Raw genomic sequence first — 27950 nt, forward strand, 5'->3', positions numbered from 1 at the left:
CTGCGGAAATGATTTCTGAACACTGAAGCGACTGAAGAAGTTTAATATTTCAGGTTCGTGATTTAAATCACAAACAGTTCACAGTCAGATGAATCTGTCTTGTTCTCATAAATCCCGACAGCATCTGAATGCAGCATTAGCCGCGTGGTACCCGCCCTGCTCCGTTTCTGTCAGTCTGCACGAGCTACACCGAGCGTCCACCGGTCCACTCCGACGGGTCTCGATTTTTCTATTATTTTCTATTTTCACAGCTTCGTCAGGATTCATCTGTTTCTGTCAGATAAGAAGTGTATTAGTATTAAGTTGTATATAATAATAATAATAATAATAATAATAATAATAATTATTATTATTATTATTATTATCATCACCATAGTAGAAGTATCTCTCTCTCTCTCACTCTTCCCGCATCTGACTGATTCATTTATATTTGAATTTTGTCTCTGTAGTTAAAAGCTGTGAGTATTAAATAGTGAAACCTTAAATCTTAACTATTAGATCCGGTTCTGGGGATTTTTAAGTGGTCTCAGGTTGACCTCCTCAGTGGTTTCTGAGGCGGACTGTCCGAGTCAGGGTCTGATCCGTCCTGATGGCGGCTAACCGGGTGGGGCGGCGGGTGAATAAGGTGTGTGGTAGTCAGTCACCGAGCCGTGTCGGAGGCGGGCGGGATCCGGGTCCGAGCCTGCAGCGGCGGCAGGCCCGGGTCACCGTCAAGTACAACCGGAAAGAGCTGCAGAGGAGGCTGGACGTGGAGAAGTGGATCGACTGTGAACTGGACCAGCTGTACAGGGGCCGGGTGAGTACTGCAGTACTACTGCAGATTACTACTGCAGGTACTATTGCAAGCGCTACTACAGTACTACTACAAGCCTTGCTGCAAAATAGTACTGCAGTACTACTGCAAAATACTACTGCAGTACTACTGCAAAACACTACTGAAAGTACTCTACTACTGCTGTATACAATCAGGCAGGCGGAATATTTGTACTGCTGATTCAAGGCTACTAAGAATCATTACTAATACCGCTACTTGTACTTGTACTGTACTGCTGCTTGTACAGCTGCCCCAGTATCAGTATTATTTTCCCAAACAAATATTTTGTGATATGTTTGTACTTATCATTCAGCGAGACAGATCAGTCAATTAATAAATAAATAATTAATCAACTATCAGCGACCTCCATCTTTGATCCTCCTCTGGTCCAGACCATAGACTATATATAAAGATGCCCGACATGACAGCTCCCCAAAAGTGAAGCCAAAACATCTCGATCGATGGCTCGCTGCTCTGTGGTGTTCACGCTTGGGTTGGGCGGGACCTCGTATTGCGGCTTCACCTCCCGTATCTGGGAGAGTTTGGCTTCATTTTTGTATAGTGGGAACGAGTGGAGATGTGTCGTCCATCTTCATATACTGTCTATGGTGGAGACGTGGATTGCTCTCTCAGGGTTGGGAGGAAGTTATTGCCTCAAGCAGAGGAGTTCAAGTATAACATGGAGCATGAGATTGACAGGCGGATTGGTGCAGCATCAGCAGTAATGCCGACGTTGTACCAAACCAAAAGGAGCTGAGCCGGAAGACAAAGCCTTTGATTTACCACTTGACCGAACTTGAACACTGATTAAAGGACACTGATTATTGAACACTGATTACTGAACACTGATTATTGGACAATGATTATTGGACACAGATTATTGTCTCACAGTAAACTGACTGCATCCATATATGGTAATAAATAGTTTCTTCCTCTCTGTCGGTCCAGTTACAAAACATTTTTTGTACAAATAACAACAAAAAGAAACAAAATGTCCACACTCAGTCTGAGATGTTACTGGGAGTTGTACTGGTCAGATATAATCCCTCCCAGTAGGTGTTGGTCAGAATAAAGATGAGACTCTGGTTCAGATCCGAAGCTTTAAAGGTCGCGTTTAAATCTGAAGCCTGAAGAACAAACAGGAGCTGATGGGAGCTGAGAGCTCGACCACTGCTGCAGGGTGTGTGTGTGTTACTGTGTGTGTGTGTGTTACTGTGTGTGTGTTACTGCGTGTGTGTGTTACTGTGTGTGTGTATGTTACTGTGTGTGTGTTACTGTGTGTGTGTGTGTTACTGTATGCCACTATGTGTGTATGTGTGTGTTACTGTGTGTGTGTGTCTGTGTGTGTTACTGTATGTTACTGTGTGTATGTGTTACTGTGTGTGTGTGTGTGTGTGTGTGTGTTCCTATGTGTGTGTTAATGTGTGTAACTGTGTGTGTGTGTGCAGTCTTCAGTCTGGTGTCTCTAATCGTTGTGTGTGTGTGTCTGTGTTACTGTGTGTGTGTGTGTGTGTGTGTGTCTGTGTGTTACTGTATGTTACTGTGTGTATGTGTTAATGTGTTACTGTGTGTGTGTGTGTGTGCAGTCTTCAGTCTGGTGTCTCTAATCTCTGTGTGTGTGTCTGTGTTACTGTATGTTACTGTGTGTATGTGTTATTGTGTTACTGTGTGTGTGTGTGTGTGTGTGTGTGTGTGTTAATGTGTGTGTATGTTACTGTGTGTGTGTGTGTGTGTGTTACTGTGTGTGTGTGTGTTACTGTGTGTTCCTATGTGTGTGTTAACGTGTGTTACTGTGTGTGTGTGTGTGTGTGTGTTAATGTGTGTTACTGTGTGTGTGTGTGTGTTAATGTGTGTTACTGTGTGTGTATGTTACTGTGTGTGTGTGTGTTACTGTGTGTGTGTGTGTGTGTTAATGTGTGTTCCTATGTGTGTGTTAACGTGTGTTACTGTGTGTGTGTGTGTGTGTGTTAATGTGTGTTACTGTGTGTGTGTGCAGTCTTAAGTCTGGTGTCTCTAATCGCTGCAATGAGGAGAGTCAAACAGAATGAGACGTTAAGGAGAAACTAAAGCTTGATCACAGCTTGATCAATAATTGGTTCTTTAAATTTCCATCATATCAAACTATTATTAATCAGTCGATTGACAGAAAATTCGGCAACAACATCAAGTTGAATAATCGTTTAAGCATTTCCTATAAAGAAAAGGTTAGCTTAGCTTAGCACAGAGCAGAGCATCCATTCATCCTCCATGCATCTCCTTCTGCTGCTGCTTAGTGGATTTGATATAGGAGTCTGAACCTCCCGGGAGGGTGGAGTTATTGACATGTCAGAGACGGTAAAAGCTGCATTAGAGGGGAAATTAATGAAGGCAGGGGGGACACACACACACACACTCACATTAATGTGTATTAGAAGAATGTTAAGGGGGGAAGTAATAACTTGTCCCCTGATAGTAGTCAGGTGATGAGTGTGTGTGTGTATGTGTCCGGTGGAAGGCATGTTGGTGTGTTTGGTGATAAATAGATAATCAGATCGGCCCCTTTGGCTCATTTCCTGTCAGAGACCCATCTGGACACACACACACACACACACACACACACACACACACACACACACACACTCACAACAAGGTTCAAAGGAGCAGTCCTTATTTTCCCTCTTGTTCTTTGTTTCATCACGTTTCTTTGTGTCCAGTACAGACAGAGGTCCAGACGTGTCTATCTTAGCTGGGCACAAACACTGGAAGCTTAGCCTATCTCCATCTTGTTTCTTGAAAAGGTTAAGAAACCAGACCAGACCAGAGCCCGAGTCAGTCCAAATCATCTCCAGTCTCATCGTGTCCAGTTACGATCCTGTTGTAATGCTGCAGGTCTCAGGTCTGTGTGTACCCTCTGCCACAGTCTGGATTGGGTCTAACTATCCTTGAGTTTATTTTGGACCGGGTTAGCCCTGTTCAGGGCTGTCTCATCCACTGTGTGGGAACTTGTTCCAGAACAATTGATTTTGTTAAGATCTTAGATCTTAGATCAAATCCTGACTGCAGGCTGAGTCTCATCCGGTCTGATATTTAAGCCAGTGTGTGACGTCAGACAAGCTCATTATCACATCAGCAGCAATGAGGTCAGAGGTCAGATCACCATGACAACAGAGAGAGGAGTCAACGAGAGATCAGTGTGTTTTCAAACTGCTCATAAATACATTTAATGCTTCAAGTTTTATGACGTTACTACAATTCTTATATATATATTATATTCATGCATTTTCTGATTTGATGTTATTATCACTTTTAATATTAAATCATATCTGCAGCTGAAAATAGGCAACATTATTATATATGTTATGGAGGCATTCATAGTGAATTTTAATGCATTCATGGCAACCTATACTCACCTGTACACACCTCAACAATCAACTGTGGGACTCATAGTATTCTATAACAGTCATGCAGTATCATAAGTGATCAGTGTGTTAAGTAAAGGTCCCTATAGCAGACACACACATACACACTTATGATGCAGCACTCCATCACATCAGAGGACAGGACATCACATTGACTTACATTCATTTCCTGGAGACACACACACACACACACATACACAGACAGATCAAATAGCTGTAATCACCTCTGTTGTTTTTCATGGGGTGAAGTTTTCTGTCTTCAGCACTGTTCTCAGATCAATTTCTCATTTCTGGCATTTATTTAGCATTTCTGGCATATATACATACCTGCCTGTATACTTTGTGTGCCACTCTCACCTGTTTCCAAATGTAGCACTTGAAGCAGTTCAGCACGATGTGTCCACATGGTTGGATAAAAGCGTCAGCAAAATAAATATAATGTAATGCAGCCTAAACTTTTACAACCGTGATGACTGAACATAATATAATAATAATAATGATAAACTTTATTTATATAGAACTTTTCTTAACAAGGTTACAAGGTGCTTCACAGGAAAAAACTGCAGATAAAAACACAGATAAAGACGAACCATATAAAAAGAGCACAGGGATCATAAAATAAAGTTAAAAATGTTAAATGGCAGGAGTAGAATGATAAAACCCAGTAACTCATATTTAAGAATTAATAAACGCTTTAAGAGAGGATTTAAAAGATGCTAATGATGTAGCTTGTCTGGTTTTAATAGGCAGAGTGTCCCATAGTCTGGGGGATCTAACAGCAAAGGCCCGGTCACCTTTGGTCAAAAGCCAGGATCCAGGAACAACCAGCAGAGCTGCATCCACCGATCTCAGAGAACTCCCAGGCACATAGGGAGTCAATACATCTTTGGAGCGAGGCCATTCAAAGCTTTAAAAGTGATCAATATCGAATAAAACAGGCAGCCAGTGTAAGTTGGCTAGCCCAGGAGTCATGTGATCGTAATTGTTAATGCCTGTTAAAACTCGAGCAGCAGCATAAAAATAAAAGCATGTATAACTGTGTAAATCAGTGGGTGACAGGAAAGAAGCAAGACTGGACAAAGCAGATCTGCATCAAAGATTACTCCTTTGTATCAGTATTTTTGTTCTGTGAACCAAGCTGACTGTGTTTGACCAAAGAGTAGGACCTCAGATTTATCATCGTTTAGTTTTTTTTTAAAGTCATCCAACATCACTGAGGCAGGCAAGGAAATTATCTAAACTGCTAGAGTTACTAGATTGGAGAGGAACATAAAGCTGTCTGTCATCCAGTGAAACACCATGGCTCTGGATGACCTGGCCAAGAGGAAGCATGTATGAGAACAACAGAGGGCCGAGAAAGGACCCTTGAGGGACAGATGGTGCAGGAGGACAGGATCAATAGTGTCAAACGCGGTGCTCAAATCTAAAAGCAGGTGCACAGAGCAGTCACCTCTCTCAGCTGTTAGAAGAAGGTCATCAGAGACTTTCACTACCTCTGTGCTGTGGCTCTAAAACCTGTTCACTGGGTTGAAATGACTTCTCCAACAACTTAAATAAAAAAGATGATTTAGAAATGGGTCTGTAATGTAGTGATAGAGGACCCAGGTTGGGCTTTCTCAGAAGCAGTTGAATAATTGCAATTTTTCAATTTAGAGAGAGGGTGGGGTGGGGGGAGGGTTCCACATAGAGATATAAAGTAATGGTAGTGGTAATAATATTAATTAATGATGCCATTTAGCATTTAATAATTGAATATAATTGAATAATACTGTTTTTCATATCAAATGAACGCGCTGACCCAGGTAGGGTCAATTAGAAATCAAGCATCTCTCACTGAACCTTAGCCCCCATCAGCTGTGATCACATGGAGCCGCTTGATAACTGGCAAAACACACTCAATGTAATTTTGCAGACTGGTTAGAGATTCATCTTATCTGGTACGGTCTAGTAAAAAGAACCTCATAGTTGTCATGTCGACTCAAGCAGACTGACTACATTTGTACTTTGCCAAATCGTTGACTAACAAAAAACGGGGCATTGGACCTTTGTAGCCCATATATTATCATTTAGCACAATTATGGCTGTAGCTGCTAACCATGCATACTTTACCTGATGTAATTTTGAAATTCAGCAAAGAAATTATCTAAAAATATCTAGGTATGTGTATAAAGTAAAATTGAGCATCTATGTTTGCCTGCGTTTAAACACTTGTTTAAATATGCAACTGACACACATATTCAAGCAGTATTTTAACATCAACACTGAACACTGAGCATCAACAGGTTTTAAAATAAAGATGTGTAAATGGAAAATCTGTTGAAAATGACTGTTTGAGGCCAGCCCAAACAGACCGAAGTGTGAGCCCATGTAAAACTCAAATCAATAAGGAGTGTTACATCTTCAGGAGGACGAGATGCCAGAGGAGGTGAACATCGATGACCTGCTGGACCTGAAGACAGACGAAGAGAGAATACAGAGCCTGCAGGTAACTATACACCTGTCTGTCTGTCTGTCTGTCTGTCCTCACGGTGTCTCATGTGTTTCTTTGTCTTTACAGACGATCTTTCACTCCTGTAACAACAACACAGAGGTGAGAACCACAGAGAAGCAGCTTCGTCCTGTTCTTTTACAATTTCTTCCACCACATTCTGGCTATTACTTTTCTCATTCATAACTTTCATACTTTCCAAAATATTCAAGGTTTTCCAGGAAATTTCCTCCATTAAGAATGAATGGAGAAATGTTCAAATTCTTAAAATCTTAAAGGTTTTTCAACTGTTAACTACTCACTTATACTTTCAGCAACAAACTCCATTCACATCAAACATGAAAATGCTCCACATCTTCCACACATTCTGGGTATTACACATTCTGGGTATTACTCTCAACTTTCAAATCCCATTAAAATGTTAAAAAATATTCAACTTTGTTTGGAGAAAACATTTTCAGCCCATCTGAGAGTTTTTCATTAGTGTGTATGTGGTGGAATGTTCAGAGCTAGAGTGGACGACATCATCGCTAGAGTATATAGGAAAAGTAAAATTGTCTTAAGAAATCTCTTAAACTTGCTGTCACGCCCACAATTTTCACTCCACATCCATAATTATACATCCACTTGTAGGGAAATCTGTGCTCTCTCATACGATATAACTGGAATCTAACAGACTCACACAGTTGCCACTGTCACCCTGTAAGTGACGGGAATACGAACCAACACCCGCATAGACTTACATGTTAGCTGAGAGCATGAATTTCAAGATGGAGTCAGAAAAGGGGACTTTTGTAAACTGCTCCTGTGCCCACATTTTTGAAACTACATACACAAACATTGCACAGCGTCTTCAGCAGGATGTCTTCTTTCTTACGGTATATTTATTTAGATGATCGGAGTTACGGCCTTTTCGTGGTAAGCAGGAGTTTGAGAAGTGTGCTTCAGCTAAAATCTCAATGAAATGAACTGTCCGAGCAAAGAGTCTCAAAGCAGTCACCCTCACCATGGCAACCTTTGAGTGCACCTGGGGACACGCAGCTGGTTGAGATCAGCTGATTAGATCAGGTACTAAGACATACTTGCACTTTGTCAGTCTTAACTCTTTATTCATACTCTCAGTTACAAACTCCATTCAAACCTTAAAATGTTCCACATTTTTAATGTATTTATTCTACTTTTCAATCCTATTCATTGTATTTAGACCGTTTTCCACTTTTCAAATTCAGTCAGCTGCTTCTTCGTGAAGCCAGCAATGCAGTTTAGTGTCAGCTTTGGAACATTCTCTCCAACAGGTGTCTGTTTTTTTAAATTGTTCTCAGAGTTCAGATTAAAATATTAAAATACATGAGAGAATACATTGATGCAGATTCACTCTTCAGTCCCACATACACCATCCTGCTGCCCCAAATACTCACTAGAGCACCAAATGTGGATTCATCCGCTGCTGAAAATAATCCCCAACAAATGCACTATTTCCTCCAGTTTCTTTGATAAAAACTACAGTGAGCAGCTGTTTGAGGAAATTACTATAATATTTATAAGATTTATGTCTTCAGTAGGAACCAATGGGCTGTGAGCTGAGAGCCACAGACAGGAAGTCAGACAGAAAAGTTCTATCCTCAACATGCTGATGACATTTTAGTATTTTGGGATGTAATGAACCGTCCAGCATGATGAATACTTCTTTTGTGCGTCCTGTCAGGTCTTCATCAGTGACCTCGTGTTAAAACTTCACGGTTTACAGAAGCAGGAGGATCTGCACAACGACGGCATCGACCTCCCTCAGCTCCACATCTACCCCACCCGCTCAGGATCAGCTGACAGGGAGGTGCTGCACTGAGACAGCAAATGTACCCAGTCTGGTCCTGACCTCAAAACCTGCCCTCCCCCCCCCACCCCCACACACACACACACACTACACCCCACTTACAACCTGGAGGCACTGGACAGGAAAACAAAAACACCTAATGTCTGCAACTGCCTAAACTGTCCAGAGTTTATCAAACACCATGAAAAACCTCTAATGTTCAACACAAAGAGGCTCTTCAATCTCTTATCAGAATGCTGAGGTTTATCTGATCGAACACACACACAAATGAGCTAAAGGGACTTTTTGTTCCTGAGTTTACTTTCCTGAAGTTAGTCACCAGGATGTTTGGGTAACAAATGTCGAATTATTGACCAGGTCCTGGTTGGACCAGGTTTCAGAGATGTTCAAGCCAAATGTGAGCTTTTATTTTTGGTCACAAAATCACAGTTTTTATACCATCAACATTTCCAGTGTTGGTGGACGTGTTTAAACTCCCTCAGATGACGGAGCTGTTCTCCTGGTTTCTGTATCAAACCAAATCCTGTTTGCAGAGTAAACATAGCTGATATGAGATCAGTTTTGACACTCCTTCACACCACCAACAGCCCTGCTGCAGTGTGTCCAAAATAACAAACAGTTGTTCCCATGTGTCTGTCAGCACTTCCTGTCTTTTCACACAGAGACATGGTCTACATGAAGGCGTTAATTAAAGTCTCAGTTTTCTCTGCAGTTTGATAATTTTATCCTTTTTTAAAGATCCTGAACCTTAAAGGAAATACATTTTCCTACATATGGTTCTCCTCGTTCTCTGGTCTCTCCTGGTTCTCTTGTCTCTCCTGGTTCTTCGGTCTCTCCTGGTTCTCTTGTCTCTCTCGGTTCTCTGGTCTCTCCCGGTTCTCTTGTCTCTCCTGGTTCTCCAGTCTCTCCTGGTTCTCTGCTCTCTCCTGGTTCTCCTGGTTCTCTGGTCTCTCCTGGTTCTCCTGGTTCTCTTGTCTCTCCTGGTTCTCCTGGTTCTCTGGTCTCTCCTGGTTCTCTTGTCTCTCCTGGTTCTCCTGGTTCTCTGGTCTCTCCCGGTTATCTTGTCTCTCCCGGCTCTCCTGGAGAGTCTTGTATTGTTTGTACATGATTTTAAATAAATCTTTGTATTTGGAATCACTCCTTCACACATCTTCTGTCATTAAAGGATGATTTCTTCTTCTTATTATTATTATTATTATTATAACATCAGTATTATCATCTTAGTTTGGTCCATCATTTCTCTCAGTTCTGGACCAGAACTGGACCAAGTAGTAGTTGTTGTTGAGAGACAGATTAACACTAAAGATCATCTTCACTGACAGCTGAAGAGTCACATGACTGTTGTTGTCTAGGGTTAGGGTTAGGGTTAAAAAACGATTGAAACGATAAAAAGATTTCAGTCCATGTGATCCTGGACTGTAGAGACCTGGTTCAACATGACTGTCTTTTAATTTAGAAGAACATTATTGTACAAATACATTAATAAAATGTTCAAAGAAATAACATTAAATAACGTGTTTTCTGTTTTCACGTGTTGTCTGAAATTTCAATTATTGATCAGAAATGGGATTAATCAGATAAGTGATCAAATATGAATAAATATGTTCTGTGTTCTGCAATAAAACCATCTGTGAATAGAAAAAGCATTAAAGGCTGAACATCTGGATCGGATTTTTGTTATCTTTACATGTAGCATGTAACTAATTTACTAATTAGCATTAGTCTCAATGACTTAGACTAACTAATTAATAACTTAATAACTAAACCAAAGTTTAAAGTTAAGGAGAGAACATTGGTGCTACTTAATACATTTATTTGAATAAATCTGTGAAATAATGATAGACATTTTCATCAATCACTCAATCAATTGAGAATTGTCTAAATTAATATTTATTAATGATACAATAAATCAACTGTCTTTATCTTCAATACAAATGACAACATGAAAATGAAACTGTTAAAATAATGAAAGATAAAAAAACTAAGTTTTTTAAATGTATAATATGTTTAATATATATATATATATGTTTAATAACTTTAAATGCTGTAATGTTTTAACAATTAATTTAACAATTAGTCTTTGAATAGTCCATTTAGTATATTTATATTGATAAATTGCTTATAGAATATATTGATAAAATTTCACTTTTTTATTGATAAATGAATTGATTGATTTGTCAATATATCAAAACATAAATTGACCTGAATACCATCTTTTAAGATGAGACATTGTTTGTTGTATTTGTTTATTATGAATCATTTTGGTTTTTAAATGAACAACTTTAACAGTAGTTTTAAAATAAAACTAATTTTCATATTTTATACATATATTTTATATATCATATTTGAGCATGTTTATTGTTTTTAAAATATTTATCTTTATTTTTTATCTAAAGTGCGTCAGTGCTTTTTTTTTTTTACAGCTTTGACCTGAAAATAAAAGTTTTTATAACTTTACATTGTGAAGAGTCACATCTGGAGTCCTCATTCAGGATTCAGGACGGCCTGTCAAACTGAAACTGGACTGACCTGTAACACACACACACACACACGGATCAATCACAATAAAACTTGTAGTTGTTTGCCAATGAAGCTGCATTTAAAGGAAGCAATTCAAAAGGTTTGAAGATTTTTGGATATAATACAACATCTGTAGCATCTGATACAACATCTGGATACACAGGAACACAACTCTAACCTCATTGTAATACTACAACATCTGTAGCACCTGACACAACATCTGGATACACAGATTTCTTTACACTAAAATAACTTGTGGAGACCCCAGCGTGTGAACAGGGTTTTGTCCCTTACACAATGAAGACTACACCCTGAGGACCATGGTCCCCCTTTTCTCTCTAAAACATGTTGAGTGTGGTTTCTCATAAAATGTCTGGAAAGCTGAACGTTTGAAACCAGCATTGTTTAAATTCATGTTATTAGCTAACTTTTCTGACATATTGCTGAGTTTCTTGGCGTATCCACCTGTAGATTATTGGAAATTTGAAACCTTTGGCAGGAATGTATACTGTCTCACCTGGGTGCCCATACACGTGCATCCTTGTGCGCTAGTACAATACAAACAACACGTGGACCCATGCAGAAAAATGTCTCCATAGCACAACTAGACATCAAAAACTCCCCAGGGAACCTTTAACTTGACTTGAACCCTAAAACCATGTCTTAAAACTGATACAGACCTTTGAAGAAGTGAGGACGGGACAAAATGTCCTAACTTTCTAAAACCTGCCATCTTTTTCTCTAAATGTCCTTACTTTCTAGGTCTGGAACTCAAATTGGTCCTCACAAAGATAGCAGTATAAGACCACACAGACCTTGTTGTGGCAGAAGCCCTGTCCCAGGATCAGTCCCAGCAGTGAGTTGAGGATGTTGGCTCCACAGAGGAGAGTCTGCAGCCCGCTTGAGCCACCCATCACACTGAACAGAACTACATTCCACTGAACCACTCCACTGGGCTCCAGACACACTCCAGACCACATAGTCCTGTTGTAGAGATAGCCTGCATGTCTGCAGGGTTAGAGGTAGGGTCAGGTTAACATCAAGATGTCCACATGAATCTGTTTCTGTGTGTGTGTGTGTGTGTGTGTGTGTGTGTGTGTGTCACCGGTTTGGAAGGGGTTGTAGCGGGACCCCCCAGGTCGAACCGGAGGTGGTGTTGTAGAGACAGAGAGGACCTTGAGAGAGACCGGTGGCACTGACCAGACAGCAGATCCCAGCAGCCAGCAGACACACACAGGAGTACACCACCTGACACAACATCTGAACAAATAGTGAAACATCTGTAACACCTGACACAACATCTGGATAAACAGTGAAACATCTGTAACACCTGACACAACATCTGGATACAGAGAGAAACATCTGTAACACCTGCCACAACATATGGATACAGGGAGAACATCTGTAACACTCCACACAATATCTGGATACAGAGAGAACATCTGTAACACTTCACACAACATCTGGGTACAGAGAGAAACATCTGTAATACCTGATACAACATCTGGACAAACAGTGAAACATCCGTAACACCTCCGTGAGGAGTACATTCTTCCCTAGAATGTGTTTTCTCAGGCATTCCTTGCCTGCAGGCTGTGTATCACTCCTGACAAGCTTCTCTGGCTGACCTCTGACCCACCACCATCCTTTTCAGTCTGACTGAAAGTTTTTACATATTATGATCATTAGCAAAATAACAAAAACCACTTTGTTGCTTTTGTCCCGATTTTCTTTTTGAAAGCACAATATTCACAAAATGTCTCCGTCCATCAGCTCACCTCACTTCTGAAGGCACAGCAGCCTTTGGTTTTGCTGCTGAGCACAAATGCTCGAGCTCCAAGCAGAACCTGCAATCAGACACGAAGACAAACATCAGTATAGTGTTGGCATGGATAATCACATTGATATTCATGAATATTCACATTCATATAATATTGTATTTTGGAATCTTTGTTTAGCCTGTTTGTTTCTCTCATATTTGTCATTTTCATATTTGTTATGTCTTCACATCTGTGTCCTATAGTCAGTGGTAGACAAGTACATTTACTCAAGTACTGCACTTCTGAAGTCATTTTGGAGTACTTGTGTGTGTGTGTGTGTGTGTAAGTAAACCATCACAGTGTATATTTTTATGTGGATACCTATGTACATTCTGTTCATACATGTACATAACCGCACATACATTTACCTACCTCAGTATTATATTTTATTTTATATATATTACATTTTTTCCTATTTTTTCAACTTTTCTTTAACTTTAACTTATGTTTGATTGTCTTTTTCTCATTTTACTTGTGTTTTACTTTCTTTTGATCAAATAGGTTGAGAAGTATGTGACAAATAAAGAAGTTAACACACTGATTCAACCTCAGAGGACAAAATAAACCAGCTCATGTGACAAAACACCAAAATACACACAACTGGATGCATGAGTCAAACACACACACTCACACAGCACATGACACATGACACATACTACATATGTGTAGACACACACATACCAGGAAGCCGGACCCCCACAGGCCCGTGGCCCAGGTGGCCTCTCTGGTCACATGACCCTCCAACAGGAAGTGGATCTTCAGTTCAGGAAGCAGCAGCAGGATGTTGGACAGCATGCAGATGATCGCCATGGGAACCAGAGAGGCGCCAACACATTGCAGACACCTCGACACACACATCTGTCCGCCCATCAGAGGGTTAGCATGATGTTGTGTTAGTTGCTAAATGCTAATTTTCCTCTTCTGAATCTTCATAAATCATTATGAAACCTTTGATATTGGTAATCAATATTTTGAATTCTCAGTAACGTCAGAGGGAGAAACAGTCCAGTGACTATGGGGAGTGTGTGTGTGATTACATCTGTTTTGTTGGTGTGCTGATTTGCTTACAAGAAAACTTCTCTATTCAGGCCAAAGCTTTGATTCTATTTAGTACATTTTAAGAGCTTTAATTGAACCTGTGCCGATAAGCAATTAAAAACTCCTAAATAAATTCATTCATCCATTCATTGATCTGAAATATTGAGGTATAAATAAAGATCCCATCAGAAAACCCATCAAACACCTCTTTTTACAATGAATGTATCAATGAATTCGTTCCAAATCTGGTTAACCTGTTAAATATCTAAATACTGATTACAAATCATTTAAAATCTTATTAATTGCATTGAAAATATATCAGAGCCTTAATGTAAACCAAACTCCCTTCACCTTAATAACACTTATACTCATCATTCATGGTTTGACAAATAAACAAATGTCTGTAAAACATCAGAAAATCTTTTAAATGCATGTATTGTATTGAGACTTTAACCTAGTAAATAATGACATGATATTAATAATAATATGAATGAATGTTCCTGCTGCTGATTATAAAGTTTAAATCTCTGTGAGTGAAGTGATGATAACTCACCCTGAAGAGCTGCTACTGCAAACAGACGGACAATCGAGTTCAGAGTTTTTCTGGACTCTGGACTGAACATTAATAACACAAAGACACTAAAACACACCCATGACCATATATGGAAGTCCTGAGCAGGCCTCCATGCTTACATTTACTTTTAGGGATTTCTGAGAAATAAAATTGATGCATCTAATTTTCAACATTAAACAAACTTGAAACAAAACAGAGATTACTGAAGAATTCAGAAATACAGGATGTAGATGGGGCCTTCATTAATGAATCTGTTCCTACAGTGTAGAGGCTGCTAATTGTTATTAATTTTGGGGTTTGATTGCATTTTATTTAATCTGAATCTGGTTTCAGTATCAAATCCCTTAATGAACTTTCTGAACTCCCAAATCATTTTGGGTAAAACAGAGCAAGAGCACTACTAAGCCTTCAGATCAGCAACAGTTTTTTCTCTCAACTTTTAGAAGCAGCTCTGAGCTCTGAGTCCACTTCATCTTTTTCACTATTTTCAGTTCTTCTAAAATCACCTGATGATTTGACCTATCATCCAGTCATCCAGTCAGTCAGTCTCTCTCTCTCACACTCACTCACACACACACACACACACACACACACACACACACACGTTTAACTGATCTGGTTTCAGCACTGATACTGATGCAGTATTCATATTGTCTCACATGTGATCATTTTCAAATGGTCTTGGTTCAGTTTTTTGATCCACACCAGAGTTTGAATGGAAGTGGACCGAGAACCTCCTCAGATCAGAAATACTTTATTGATCCCCGGGGGGGAAATTGTAAGTAAATATAAGTATCAGGTCAGATTCTGGATCTGCAGGTAATCAATATCAAAGGACTTTATATCACCAAGATGCTTCTGGCCCTGAATCACAGAAAACAACACATTGAAAATGAAACTATTACAGAACTTTACAATGACTAAAGAATTTCAAACTCAGCAGATTGAGTCAAAAACACATCATGGTCTGAAACCAGGACTTCTGGGAAGTTTCAAACTACATCCACGGGACATTTTATAGGCCACAGTCAAACCCACAACATAGCGAGTGTGAACCATGACGCCTCTGATCCACGAGGACGGTGGTTTGGTTTGATGAGCAGAGCTTCAGACATCAACATCGGGCTCCTTCAGGGTCACATGACCACAGGGAAACCACAGAAACCTCAGAGTGGTGATGAAACTTCCTCACACAGTTGGGTGGGGTCCTGGAAAGGACGCTGTCTGGAGACTCCATAGTTCTGCTGGGAGACTTCATCGATCACACTTGGGGGGGAGGTGACCGAGAGGAACAGCCTGTCTGATCTGAACCTGATTATTAACCTGAACCATGCTCCAGAACACCTCAGGCTGAAGGCTGATGATGTCAGAGGTCAGTGATCAAATGAACAAATGCTGCCTCAAGATAAAAAGTATAGATTTTATTAAAAGCATTTAGAATCACTCTTAAGGATTGTTTGAAGAAACCTTGTCTCCATTTCAAATGTGTGATTTAAAATATAAATGACCAAAGAGCTTATTCTCTTTTAGACATTGCATCAAGTACTCAAAGTTAAACTGCTGAAATGTTGATAATCAATGTGATGGTGAACAGAGAACTTTGATCTTCAGTCAGAGATTCTCAGACCTGCAGAGAATGCAGAGACTCTAAGGACCCAGGTGTGGAGGTGGATCAGAAGTGTCTCTGTGGAACAGAGTCTGTATGTGAGTCCACTTGGTATTCCATGTAGATTTGTTGGCTCAAAGGCGGCCTCCCTCAGAGGTGGTAAACACCACTGGCACCTTAGAAGCATTGCCAGTTTGTGAGAGACATGCCTGTGGTGAGTTGCTGTGCACAGCACTGTATGCAAATGTGATGGATTATGTCTGTATGTCTGCCATATGAACATACACTACTCACAAAAAGTTAGGGATATTCAGCTTTCACATGAAGTCGATTCACATTGAACAGAAATGCGATGAAGAAATTACCATGCTTCTACTTAAATGCCCTACTTTCATGATGTAATATCACTGTAGCATGAACTTTCTACATTTTCCATAAATTTCACCCAAAGTCGAATATCCCTAACTTTTGTGAGTAGTGTATATGCACTGTGATTTACAGAAACATTAATGAGAAGAGTTACAAATGGGTTGTGGTACTTTTTAAGTGCTAAAAATGTCCAATTAACGGCATAACACATTTGTTAAGTTAGCTAGCTAGCCTCTGTTAAAATAATTTGCTGATCTTTTGTAGTGTGCTGTGTGTGAGCTGCCTGAAACGAGCCAACGAAGCGACTCACCAGTACATTTTCTGTTTCTGTTAAGATATTAAACGGCGGCATAGAAAGAGAAACAAGCCTCCCGTTCATCATTGTCCACACAATGCAGAGTCGAGGGGTTGATAGAACCAGCCAGTTACAGCAAAGTGTAGCTGAGCGCGGTTACATCTGGAAGGACAGAGGCCTGGAACTCTTCAAACCTGCAGACTCCTGCCTCTTTGGTTTCAGTAAAGAAGTGATGAAGAAGTTCCACCAAGCCATACTTTTTCTCTTTCAGCACATTCAGCTCTCCAAAAGTGAATGGAAATATGAACTGTGTCCTGGTTGTCTTTGTCTTCATCCCAGTCCAGAGTGAACGTCTGTGTTAAGACTTCCCAATGCCAGCCACTCCTTTGTCCTTTGTCTGATTGGTTCATCTCTTCCAGGTGAGGGTTCTTGTCTGATTGTTGTTTCTGGTCTGTCTAGTTTCCTGGATGCTGTTTCAATCTGTGGGACTCATGTTCATCATTGACCTGTCCAGTCCCTCCCTCTGTGATGTAGATCTGGTACAGAAGGGTTGGGTTTCCTGCTTTAGAAATCCCCTCAAACACAGACTGGAACTCCTCCTTCACTGCAGCAGATGAACAGAAGATCAAAGATCATGTGTTTTTCTTCCACCATCAGTTTGATTCAAACAGACTGATGAAGATGTGAGCAGCATATCAAATCCTAATAAAATCCTCTTACTGCTCTCCCGACAGTCAGCCAGCCCCTCCTGCTTCATCCTTCTCAGGAAGTCCAATGTGGTTCTCAGAGATAAATAATTTGACTACCATTCACTAAGACGAAGCAGGATAGATCCACTTAGTCAAGCAGGAGACATGGTCATTTAAGAGATGGTAAGTATGGGGCAGCAGGTAGCATGGACCAGGTAAGAGAGCGTCCTAGAACTGAAGCTATCGTGGTCCGACACCCAACAAGCAGAACCCCAGCACATGGTGTTCATGAACCAGGTCTCCACACCTGGTCTGAGAGTGGTAACATGTCCTCTTTGTCCCTGTCGAGGAACCTTGGGGCATATCCCGAGCAGCACATGCAGGACTTATTGACTTTAGCTCACCACAGAAGATTAACAGAGCAGCAAACACTTTAAAATGCACATCTAGATGAGACCTGGTTCTAGACAACAAGGTTAGTATCTGCACCGATACCTTTCCATCCTGAAGTCTTCAACATGAGACTGTTGTACAGGTGTACACTGTGATGTCACTCTGTGATTCCTTTTCTCAGGAGTCACATCATAAACTTCAGTTTTAAAATAGAGAGAAAGAGAGAGACAGGCACTCAGCTGTGGGACACAGACAGAGACGCAGTCGGTTTGTTGACAACATGGACTACAAGGACTTGGTTTAATAGATTCACTGAGACTGACAGCGACCCGCTGAAGGTTAATGGTCAGATACAGTTTAGTTAACATTTAAATCTAATTTCCTGTTTTCTTTATTACACTTATTTTAAACTAAAAAAACAGATCCAGTGGATAATGATTTTGATTATTATTGAATCAATCTTTCTAAATTAATTGATTCATTATTTAATTTATAAAATGTCAGAAAATATTGACGAAAGATTATCAATGATGCGTTTCATGTTTATGAAGACAAAAAAACAAAGAAGCTGCAGACTTAGAACTTTTGCTTCATGTGATGAATATTTATTCAGTCTGTATGCAAGGTGCCGATGAACCTGAAACTGCAGCAACATTCAACTTGTTCTTTATCGTCGAGGTAACTTTTTCAAATGTGACATTAACAGCTGAGCCGCTTGTTGTTTCTCGTCAGATGATTTTAGACAAAAACATGAACACAAGAACTTTTCCAACCATGGAAGACAAAACAGAGCATTTGATCTAATTTTCAATTTTGATTATTTTAAACATCAGTTTCTGTTTTCCAAAATAGTCACCTAAGTAATGACCGTCGACAACTGAACACCTGAAGTCTTCTAAGAAATAACTGATTTGAAAACACTGATGATCTCTAGTCGTTTCTACATTCACAGCGGCACCCCCTTCAGGCTGTAATGTTCATCACACACACCAGAAGAGTCCCTGTTCTTTACCACTAAAGTTTCTCCTGATGGCGTTAGTTAATGTCCTTACCTAAATCAAAGGCTTTATTCTCTGTCGGTGTATTTTAGTAAGTGTTAAATTTTGCTTTTGTGTAAAAATGGAGGAAGTCAAAAATGTTGTTGCTAATCTGATAGATGCTAAGGTCGGTGCTGATATTCTCTTTACAGCCCTGTTTGTTTTTAGTCTATAATTGTTCACATTTCGTCAAATTGTCTCCATTAAAGTAGCTGAATCAGCTGTTAGCAGCTCCTGTTTGCAGTGTCCTCATGAATGAACAGACGAGTACCACTGGATCACTGTGATACTGAAGGAAACTTAACATGATGACTCTCAAGCAGGTTCTGCAGCGTCTTTTTGTCTGATGTCTGAGTGGATTTCTGGAGGTTTATTCTGATGGACATCAGAGATAATCATCTATGCTATCACAAAGCAGCTCCATAAAGAAATGTTTTCCCCAGTGTGGTGTGGAAGACACTAACTGGTCTGCAGAGCGCTGACCTTAACCCCTGAGGGACTTTCAGCTGTTTACATATAGTAAATCTAATGAAATCAGGGCTGAACACAGCAGATTTCTGTCTGCACTTTTTGGTTTAACTTCTCTCAATACAGCTTTTATTCATGACTGTTTGTTTCTGCTGAGGAAACGAAGAAGTGAGGAGGTGAAGAAACCAGTTCAGTGATGGTAGAGAGACACAGAGGGTTCAGCTGCTCAGGCTAGAGAACATCTCAGTCAGAGTGGCCTGTTTGCTGCCTCTGCTGGAGGAGGAGGTGTTTGTAGTCTTTACAGATGAAGCAGAAGTCTTTCTGGGGGGTCTGCTGGGTGTGTCCGAGCTGCTGACCTCCACCTCCCCTCTGCGGTTCTGGCGGAGAAGGTAAGCATCAGAGGATCCTTTGCGTCTGTCTGTGGCTCTCTGCCTCTCCTCCTGGTCCAGCTCCTTCTGCAGGAGCAGAGCCAGCCGCCGGTCCTCCTTCTCCTGGTGCTGCCGTCTGCTCAGCAGCTCCGCCTCCCACTCAGTGACCCCTATCAAGGCCGAGCCTCCCACCTCCAGAGTGGTGGAGGAGGAGGGCAAGGAGTGACAGACTCGTTTGGTACCCATCCCCTCCTCATCCTCTGTCGTCTCTAGCTCCGAGCTCTTCCTCTTGGCCAATGACAGTCCTGTATCTCTGATCAGGTGACTCCCGAGACTCCCGGGGTGAAGCTGATCCTCCACAGAAGCTGCCGGCTCCGATCTGTCACTGTTGGTCTGAGTGCCATAATAATCCAGTTTAGGGAGGGGGCGCTCGGCCTGCAGCTGCACCTGAGAGAGGAGGATGTTCTCCTTAAACACGGAATTCAACAGTTCACATGTCTACATGTATCAGCAAGTTGAATCTGTTTAAGGACCCTTGGTCACCCTGGAACTCTTGCAGAAGAGGGTTTCTCTTTATGGTTTATTTGATACGGACAGGTGCAGTGTACTGACAAACTATCATAGTGGTAATAGCTTTTATGAAAATAACAGTGAGTTAAAAAGAAGGTAAACAAACATGAATGTTTGACATCATTTTCAGTTTTAGGAAGTGTAGTTCACTTCTAACAGTTAGTGACTGAAACATGTTGCTGTATATTAAACTTACCTTGTTGGCCATAAAACTGGAGGCAGAGCTGCAGTCTGAGGAGCTGGTTTTAGATGGACGAGGACACAAGAACCTGAAACACACAGAAACCATCATCACCATCACCATCTGCACATCATCTGCTCTGCTCAGGACGACTTCAGGTTGTTCAGTTTGTCTCAAACATCTTATTTCAGAAAGACAGTGAACTGATGGGCTGCATTTGTATGAGAGTGTGCGCTCTGTTTCTGCAAGGATCTTTGTACGTTATTAGTAGGTGTCTGTCTCTGATTGGCTGGATTTGAGGGTTGGGCCTGGGAGTCTGCTGCTGATTGGTCCCTGAGGGGTTTCTGTCTGACAGCAGCAGCTCAGAAGCTGTAGTAGTTTCACTTTGTGTTGATCTGTGGATCCTGTCAGACGTCATGCTCGTTGTTCAATATCTGTGTAAATGTTGTCAACAGTAATGAAGCCATTTCCTTTCACAACGTTCTACTTTCTGCATCGTCAGTAAATCTTTGTTTGATCACGTTAGTCAGCAATCAAACTTCATTATTGCTGTTGAGTCAAATCAGAAAAAGAAAAAGATATAAAATACATCAAATGTGAAAAATGTTCTGATATGAATTTAAATATAATTCTACAGCAGATCCTGTGTTGATAATAAAATTATAAATTATATTTGTGATGATATAATATGTTTTGGTATCTGATAAACCTCTAAACTCATGGACCAGTTACTCATGCTGGTCTCCATGGATCCGGATCCCGTCATGGAACAAGTGGACCTACTTCTCGATCTGTCCTGCGCTGACCTCCTTCTTCTTGGCCGGAGTGACGTCAGCAGGACGAAGGTTTTCCTGAGAGACGGCAGCAGAGTTCTGCAGGGGACGAGGAAGACGTGAGAAGGCTGCTGTGTTACCATGACAACGGTCATCATCAGTGCAAGCTGCTGTAAGTCTGTAATACAGTAAATAGATGTTGTTTATTTCCTCCATTTAAAACAACAATAAAAACATATTTAATGTAAATGTCACCTTGTTTCTTTTATGAGGTCAAGCGTTCTTAAAATGTAAAATCAGGAAGTGTTAACAGCCCCTTGCCAGTCCTCAAGACACCCACTGATCTGAGTTTCAGGCCTTTTATTAGTAAATGTGAACTGAAGACATGTTAAGACTCCTCTGAGGAGCAGCAAGGAGTTCAGCTGGTCAGTCGGTGACACACTGACCAGCTGGTTGCTGAGCAGTCTGGCCAGCCTCTCGTCATCTTCACGCCTCCTCTTCTCCTCCTGCAGCAGCTCCTCCTCCTCAGCCAGCAGTCTCTGGATGTACTCCTCACTGGCTCTTCTCTCCTCTTCGTCGAGCACTCGCTTCTCCTCCGACAGCTGACGACAACAACAACAACAACGACGACGAGGAACATGTTTGACTTGGGAACACAAACAGAACCCTGACTAACTATTCTCAAACCAAAGTGAAGCCCCGTTTGATACGAAGCCGCCGAAAAACTGCTACTTTAAACACTTTATGACCAAGTTCTATTAAAGGGCCGCACACACCTGACAGAAAAAATATAAACAGCAGAGTGGCCTGTTTTTACAAGCGGGACTGTGGCGAATACCATCCAGTCTCATTGACTAATGTGGATCGTAGTGTTGCAGCAGCTGCTCAGCCGACGTCCACCTACATTACGTGTTCAATGTAGCCAACGTCAAAACATATATCTTCTTCAGGAGATACATGCTATTACTTCCTTTGTTCTAACAGGTTTCAGTGATTTTATTATTATTACGAAGAGGCCGAACTTACTTTGGTGACCTGGTCCTCGTATTCCTGCCTCAGCTCTCCTGGTTGACTCACTCTGGGAAAACACACAGAGGCTACACACACACACACACACACACACACACACACACACACACACACACACACACACACACACACACACACACACACACACACACACACACACACACTTACTGTTTAGACTTTCAGGTGTGTGTCGATGTTTTTACATCTTCTTCATCACTGCAGCTCAGAAAAACATGAGACTCTGTGACGATTAATAAGAACTAAAACCTTTTATTAGAAAAATAATCCACACTGTTAAATATCTTCCAGAAAACTATTAATCTTCAGTCTGACATTAACTTTTACTTTTGTATCTGCATCAAATATCATGATAGTTAATCAGACTGAAAGACTCTATACTGTATGTTTAAAATGCTAAACATATTTAAAGAGACGTGCATAATAATTCACACTTTATAACCTAAATCATTATTAATTATTATTAATTGATTCCAGTTCTGTGATGATATTGTTTACCTGCAGGTGTCTCCGTTTCATCTCATTTCATATTAAGTAGCTCATTCATGGTTCTGAGGATGTCACTTTCACATGACCTCACAGCTGATCAATATGGTCCATTTAATAACCAGGATCACTGCTGTTGTTCAGGTTCATACCTGCAGATTAAGAGTATTATGGGATGTCCGTGTGTCTGTGTGTGTTGGTACCTTCCGGGTCATCCTCTGTGATGGCGTCCTGCCCGCTGAGGCGGCGCTGACACTGCAGGGGGAACGAGGTCTGGATCTGCGTCCACAGCTGCTGGTTAACCAGCGTGTTGTTCCTGCTGTTTAGTCGGGCCCAGGTGGAAACTCTCTTCCTGCACAGCGGACAGCACAGCGTGGCTTTATCCACCGACTCCAGGAAACAGGCCTGACAAAACACAGATGGTTGTAACACGACAGGTCAGAGCTGTCTCTTCTGAGAAACAGCCTTAAAAGGTACTATATGTAACTACATGCAACAATTCACATGTATTAATCACTTTTTATTGCCTATATGTGAAAGTGAGACCCGGACGGACTTTCTAGGTGAAGGACTCGGGACGGTTTTGCCGGGAAAATCCAAAGGATGTGACGTTATGTGCACTCCCGAGTGCTTAGCCTCTGTTCAGCTGCATGTTCAGCTCCCCTACAGCACAAACAAAATGATGTAATGGTACAAAGCAAATGTGTATTATAGGGTTGGGTGATTGGACAAATATATCTGTGATTGGCTGAGTCCATCGCCGGTTGTTTTTTTGGGGGGGGCAATTTTTGTCATTTTATCTTTTTAATCTAATGGTCTGCCTGAAGTACAGTGCTCAGCTACAGACTCTGGTTCAGCAAGCTAACACAGAGAGGCAGCAGGGGAACATAGTATGTCACGTAACAGCCAGAATATTTTCAATTCTAATTCGGTGGATTATGGATTTCTTTAGACCACAATGGAGTTGGTGATGAGTTGGAAAGACTAACCAAGACGGTTTTGGTGAGTTTTAGTTTGTTTCTGTCACGTTTGAATGAAGTGTGTTTTATGATGAGTTCACAAGGCAATAAGCTAGTCTTAGTCCGGTGGGTGAGAGAAACTTGAATTCAGAAGGTATGTGATTGTATTTTTCTGTTTAATAAGGAAACAAAGTAGGTGTAAGAGTATTTCATTTGACATTTTGTGAGTTTATTTATTAGACTAATAAAAGCTAAGAGAGTTTGTAGAGCGTAGCGGACTTGCAGCTCACATACATCTCCCAGCTGAAACTACGGCTCGCTGCACACACACACCTGCGTGAGTACGCCGGTTGTTGGGATGACTGTGGCCGGCTGGAAAAATGTGTTGCATATCGCCCAACCCTAGTGTATAACTAACGATTGCTTTACTAGCCAAGAGCGATGCAAAGCAGGAGTGGACAACTTGCTATCTGTAACCTGAGCTAAGGTAACGTTAAGGTTAGCCAGCTAGCTGTAACTTAGCTACACAGCACGGATCTGCTGTTGGTTGCTTCGTAATGTTAGCTGATAAAGTAATTTGCAAACAGTAAGCTAGTTTGTATCACAGAGCCAATGGTCCAAATAAAATAAGAACATTACAGTAACGTTATTCTAAATATGATTGTAAATGACAGTAAATCAGTCTGGTGTCACTTCACTGTTTTGATGAGCAACAGGATGTTGACTGCCGTTCACTTCACGGCCACCGGTGTCGTTAATAACAAGGACGTTCTGAAAACTCCATACAGGTCATTTAAAAAGGAGGAGCTTAGTTCAACCTCCCCGTTTGCTGGTGTGAATTTGCACAGATGATACATGAGGTTGGTGGATCCTGCTGGAGGTGTGTGTACTACCTTGCTGGAGGTGTGTGTGCAAGTGTGTGTTACCTTGCAGAAGGTGTGTGTGCAGGGCAGTGTCACTGGCTCCATGAAGACCTCCAGACACACTGGACAGCGGCAGTCATCCAGGGACAGCGTTCCCCCTCTTGTCCCTCCTCTGTCCGGCACCTCCACATCTGACACCGGCGCCATCTCCTCCTGCTCCTCTTCTTCTATGGTTGGTCACAGGTCGGCAGGAAGACTCGGTAGATCAGCCTGGAGGAGAAAGCACAGCAAGTGTTCATCTGACGACACCTGAACTCATGTGACAACATGTAGTTACTGTAAATCTGTGTACATATGTAGCAGGTCTGTCTTCAGAAGCATGGCTTTCTGATTTTATTAGAGATAAATGATGCAGCTGACTGGCTGTTTACATAAGAGGTTTCATACATCCCTTTCTTACAGCAGACAAGTGTTTTATGTGTCCAGATCTCATCTGTCCACATACTGCTTCAGTTGTCTGTCCGTTGAGGCAGCGGTTTGAGGTTAAAGTTGTCTGCTGTGCAGAGACCATTTCATCTCCACTGAACACCAACCTGGTTTCATTCATATAAGATAGCTGCCACACACGGTAAGTGGTAACGGCTTTACTGAAGTTATGATTCATCTTTATGTTTATGATTATCTCTCTCTCTGTCTCTTTCTGTCTGTCTATCTGTCTCTCCCACTCTCTCTCTCTCAAACCCAACCGGTCAAAGCAGATGACCGCCCACCAAGAGTCTGGTTCTGCTCGAGGTTTCTGCCTCTTAAAAGGAAGTTTTTCCTTGCCACTGTCGCCAAAGTGCTTGCTCATGGTGGGAACTGTTGGGACTCTGTAATAACATTATAAAGAGTCGGTCTAGACCTGCTCTATTTGTAAAGTGTCACAAGATGACTTTTGTTGTGATTTGGCGCTATATAAATAAAATTGAATTGAACTGAATGATTCAGACCACGAGTCACCCGTCAGATTCTGCAACACTAGAGGATCAACTTCAGGAAGAAGACTGATGGGTTGACTAAATATTGCCAGGTCAGGTGTCGGTGCGTGTACACCTGTACACCACACAGTTTCAGAATGTGTGACCCTGTCTAAATACAAAGGAAGCATCGTTTGTGATAACAGCTATGAAAATACCATGTGTGACCATTAGGCATGTCCCCTGAATCAGAATCAGAAATACTTTATTGATCCCCAGGGGGAAATTATACAATCCTGAAACCAGGATCAGAATGGGAACCAGGTCTAAACTGGTAATAACACAGAATATTTTGTTTCTGTTATCTGTTGCTGCTCTAGAAACAGTGTTTTGTATATTGCATGTGCAAAGTTTATAACTAGAAGCAGGGTCTGAAATTTACACCCGCCAAGTGCCAAATGCGGGTAGATTTTCCGTTTGGCGAGTAAATCTCGGAAGGCTGTCCGCCACACTGGCGGTTAATGTTTGCACCAAAATACTATAGTCATGTAATTAAAAAATATGCTAAGAGTTTCTACTGCGTTTTGGTGTAATTTACGGGCACGCTGATTCTGTCCTCTGTTGTCTGTGTCGGAGCACTTGGCTAAACTATCACTTGCCGCTGCTCCGCTGCTAGCTACCGTTAGGCTAATTAAATAGCTGTTGTGTGGAAATATTTACAATGAGGGTGATTGCAGCAGAGAGTGAGGAGTCTGATAAGGAGGTTTAACTTCATTAAAACGACTAAGCATCCGATGAATTTACTTTTATGTTTGGCAGGTGATTTATTATTTTGACAAGTGAGTCAAAAGGTTAATTTTGGACACTGACTAAAGGGTTGTTTTCTATGGAAGCGTATTCAGTATCACATTATAACGTGAGACGCCAATCAGGGTCCAGTATGAAACTGACACAGTGTGATGTGGAAACTTGAAGCTACTGAGAATAAACTGTAAAGTTAAAATAGTAATATTTGAACATTCATACACTCTGGATTTCACAATGAGAGAGAAATAACAGATGTCAAGGTGATTGATTTCTTTGTGGAAAAATCACATCAGACAAATGATTATTCAAAGCAGAGTATTTCCTGTGTATCTTACAACATGTCATTTATAGGAGTAAATAGTGATAAAATCCTAATGACACCCATCCCTAGTGACTATGACAACAACATGTACAGCGGCTGAAATCTCTTAATAAATCACAGAATTCAGTGTAACTCCAGTTTCTGTTTTCTTAATATGTTTCTTTACCACACAAGCGGGAAAACTTTGTTAAAACGGACCTTAAAGAAATAAGAACAATAGTTTTAACCTAGTTTCCCGTGTTGAGTCCTGCCTTCAGTCACAGCAGGAAAAGTTTAAGCTACCGGGGCTGAAAGTTCAGGTAGCTGCTAACATTAGCTAACTCTCTACAGGGGAGGTTACCAACTCACCTGAAGTCCATCAACAACAACTTAACAGACACAGATAAAGATAGAGATACATCACTCCTAGTACCAACACTGTTACTGTAACACTCACCTGAGCACTGTTCACCTGAACGTTTGATACTTCAGCTGATGCGAAAGTTAGCTTCCCAACCAAAACAAGCTGAGTTAGCGTTAGCTTCCCGGCTAACTTCAAGATAACTCAAACCACAGCAGGCCTGTTTGTTTTGTGAGCGGCTAACAGTTAAGTTAGCTAGCAGTTTCGTGCACCAGTGAACCTGTACAAACAACCGGTCACCTCACACCGACACCGCGGAGCTTTATGGTCACAGACGCTTTCAGGCCTGACGGAGGTTCACCGGAAACAAATCCGTTGGCACCGAATAACCGCGTGAATCCACAGTTGATGTAGTGCGCATGCGCATGTTTGCTGCCTTCCTCGATTGTCGTACACTTTAGAGCTGCAGTACCACACAGTAAAAATACATAAAACATATAAGTACTCGCTATACAGAACGGGGCCTCTCGAAATGTTATTAATATTACTATTATAATGTAATATGTCATATTAATTTAATATACATAAATACCTCATTATTTATTCTTATTAAAGAATTTATCTAAATTACCAGTGCAATACATATATATACATATATATACACATACATATACATTGTTATTGTAACTTAACTTTAACTTTGTTTTTCACTTAAATATTGTAAATGTGTATATTTTTTATTTCTTATTTTTGTACATACTCTCATTTCTAAATGTATGCTACTTTCTACTCTTAAATTTGAGCACCTGTAACTGTATAATTTCCCCCTGGGGATCAATAAAGTATGATTCTGATTCTGACATTACTACATATTATTGGATTGTTATTGTCCCTGTACACCAACAGCTGCACCTCCAGTCACCAGTCCGTCAAGCTCC

The 27950-nt window shown here is 41.0% G+C and overlaps 3 protein-coding genes across 3 annotated transcripts; 1 reads left to right on the forward strand and 2 right to left on the reverse strand.

The window, feature by feature from the left end:
• The first annotated feature begins 589 nt into the window (after window positions 1-589).
• ppp1r14ab (protein phosphatase 1, regulatory (inhibitor) subunit 14Ab) lies at window positions 590-8630 on the forward strand. The gene is made up of 4 exons (XM_070906447.1): window positions 590-796; window positions 6617-6697; window positions 6770-6802; window positions 8406-8630. The coding sequence occupies exons 1-4, from the start codon at window positions 590-592 to the stop codon at window positions 8541-8543; spliced, it is 459 nt and encodes a 152-aa protein (XP_070762548.1). The 3' UTR covers window positions 8544-8630.
• Window positions 8631-11039: 2409 nt separating this feature from the next.
• Window positions 11040-13729, reverse strand: LOC139285897 (transmembrane 4 L6 family member 5). The gene is made up of 5 exons (XM_070906570.1): window positions 13553-13729; window positions 12830-12898; window positions 12157-12311; window positions 11867-12059; window positions 11040-11060 (listed from the first exon to the last, which is right to left on the reverse strand). The coding sequence occupies exons 1-5, from the start codon at window positions 13727-13729 to the stop codon at window positions 11040-11042; spliced, it is 615 nt and encodes a 204-aa protein (XP_070762671.1).
• Window positions 13730-18428: 4699 nt separating this feature from the next.
• rnf168 (ring finger protein 168) lies at window positions 18429-27297 on the reverse strand. Its single transcript, XM_070906074.1, has 8 exons — window positions 27109-27297; window positions 24651-24857; window positions 22969-23170; window positions 22259-22329; window positions 21679-21834; window positions 21243-21331; window positions 20475-20547; window positions 18429-20155 (listed from the first exon to the last, which is right to left on the reverse strand). The coding sequence occupies exons 2-8, from the start codon at window positions 24792-24794 to the stop codon at window positions 19559-19561; spliced, it is 1332 nt and encodes a 443-aa protein (XP_070762175.1). The 5' UTR covers window positions 24795-24857; window positions 27109-27297; the 3' UTR covers window positions 18429-19558.
• Between the last annotated feature and the right edge of the window lie 653 nt (window positions 27298-27950).

Source organism: Enoplosus armatus, chromosome 5, assembly GCF_043641665.1.
Source record: "Enoplosus armatus isolate fEnoArm2 chromosome 5, fEnoArm2.hap1, whole genome shotgun sequence".
Classification (NCBI taxonomy): Eukaryota; Metazoa; Chordata; class Actinopteri; order Centrarchiformes; family Enoplosidae; genus Enoplosus; species Enoplosus armatus.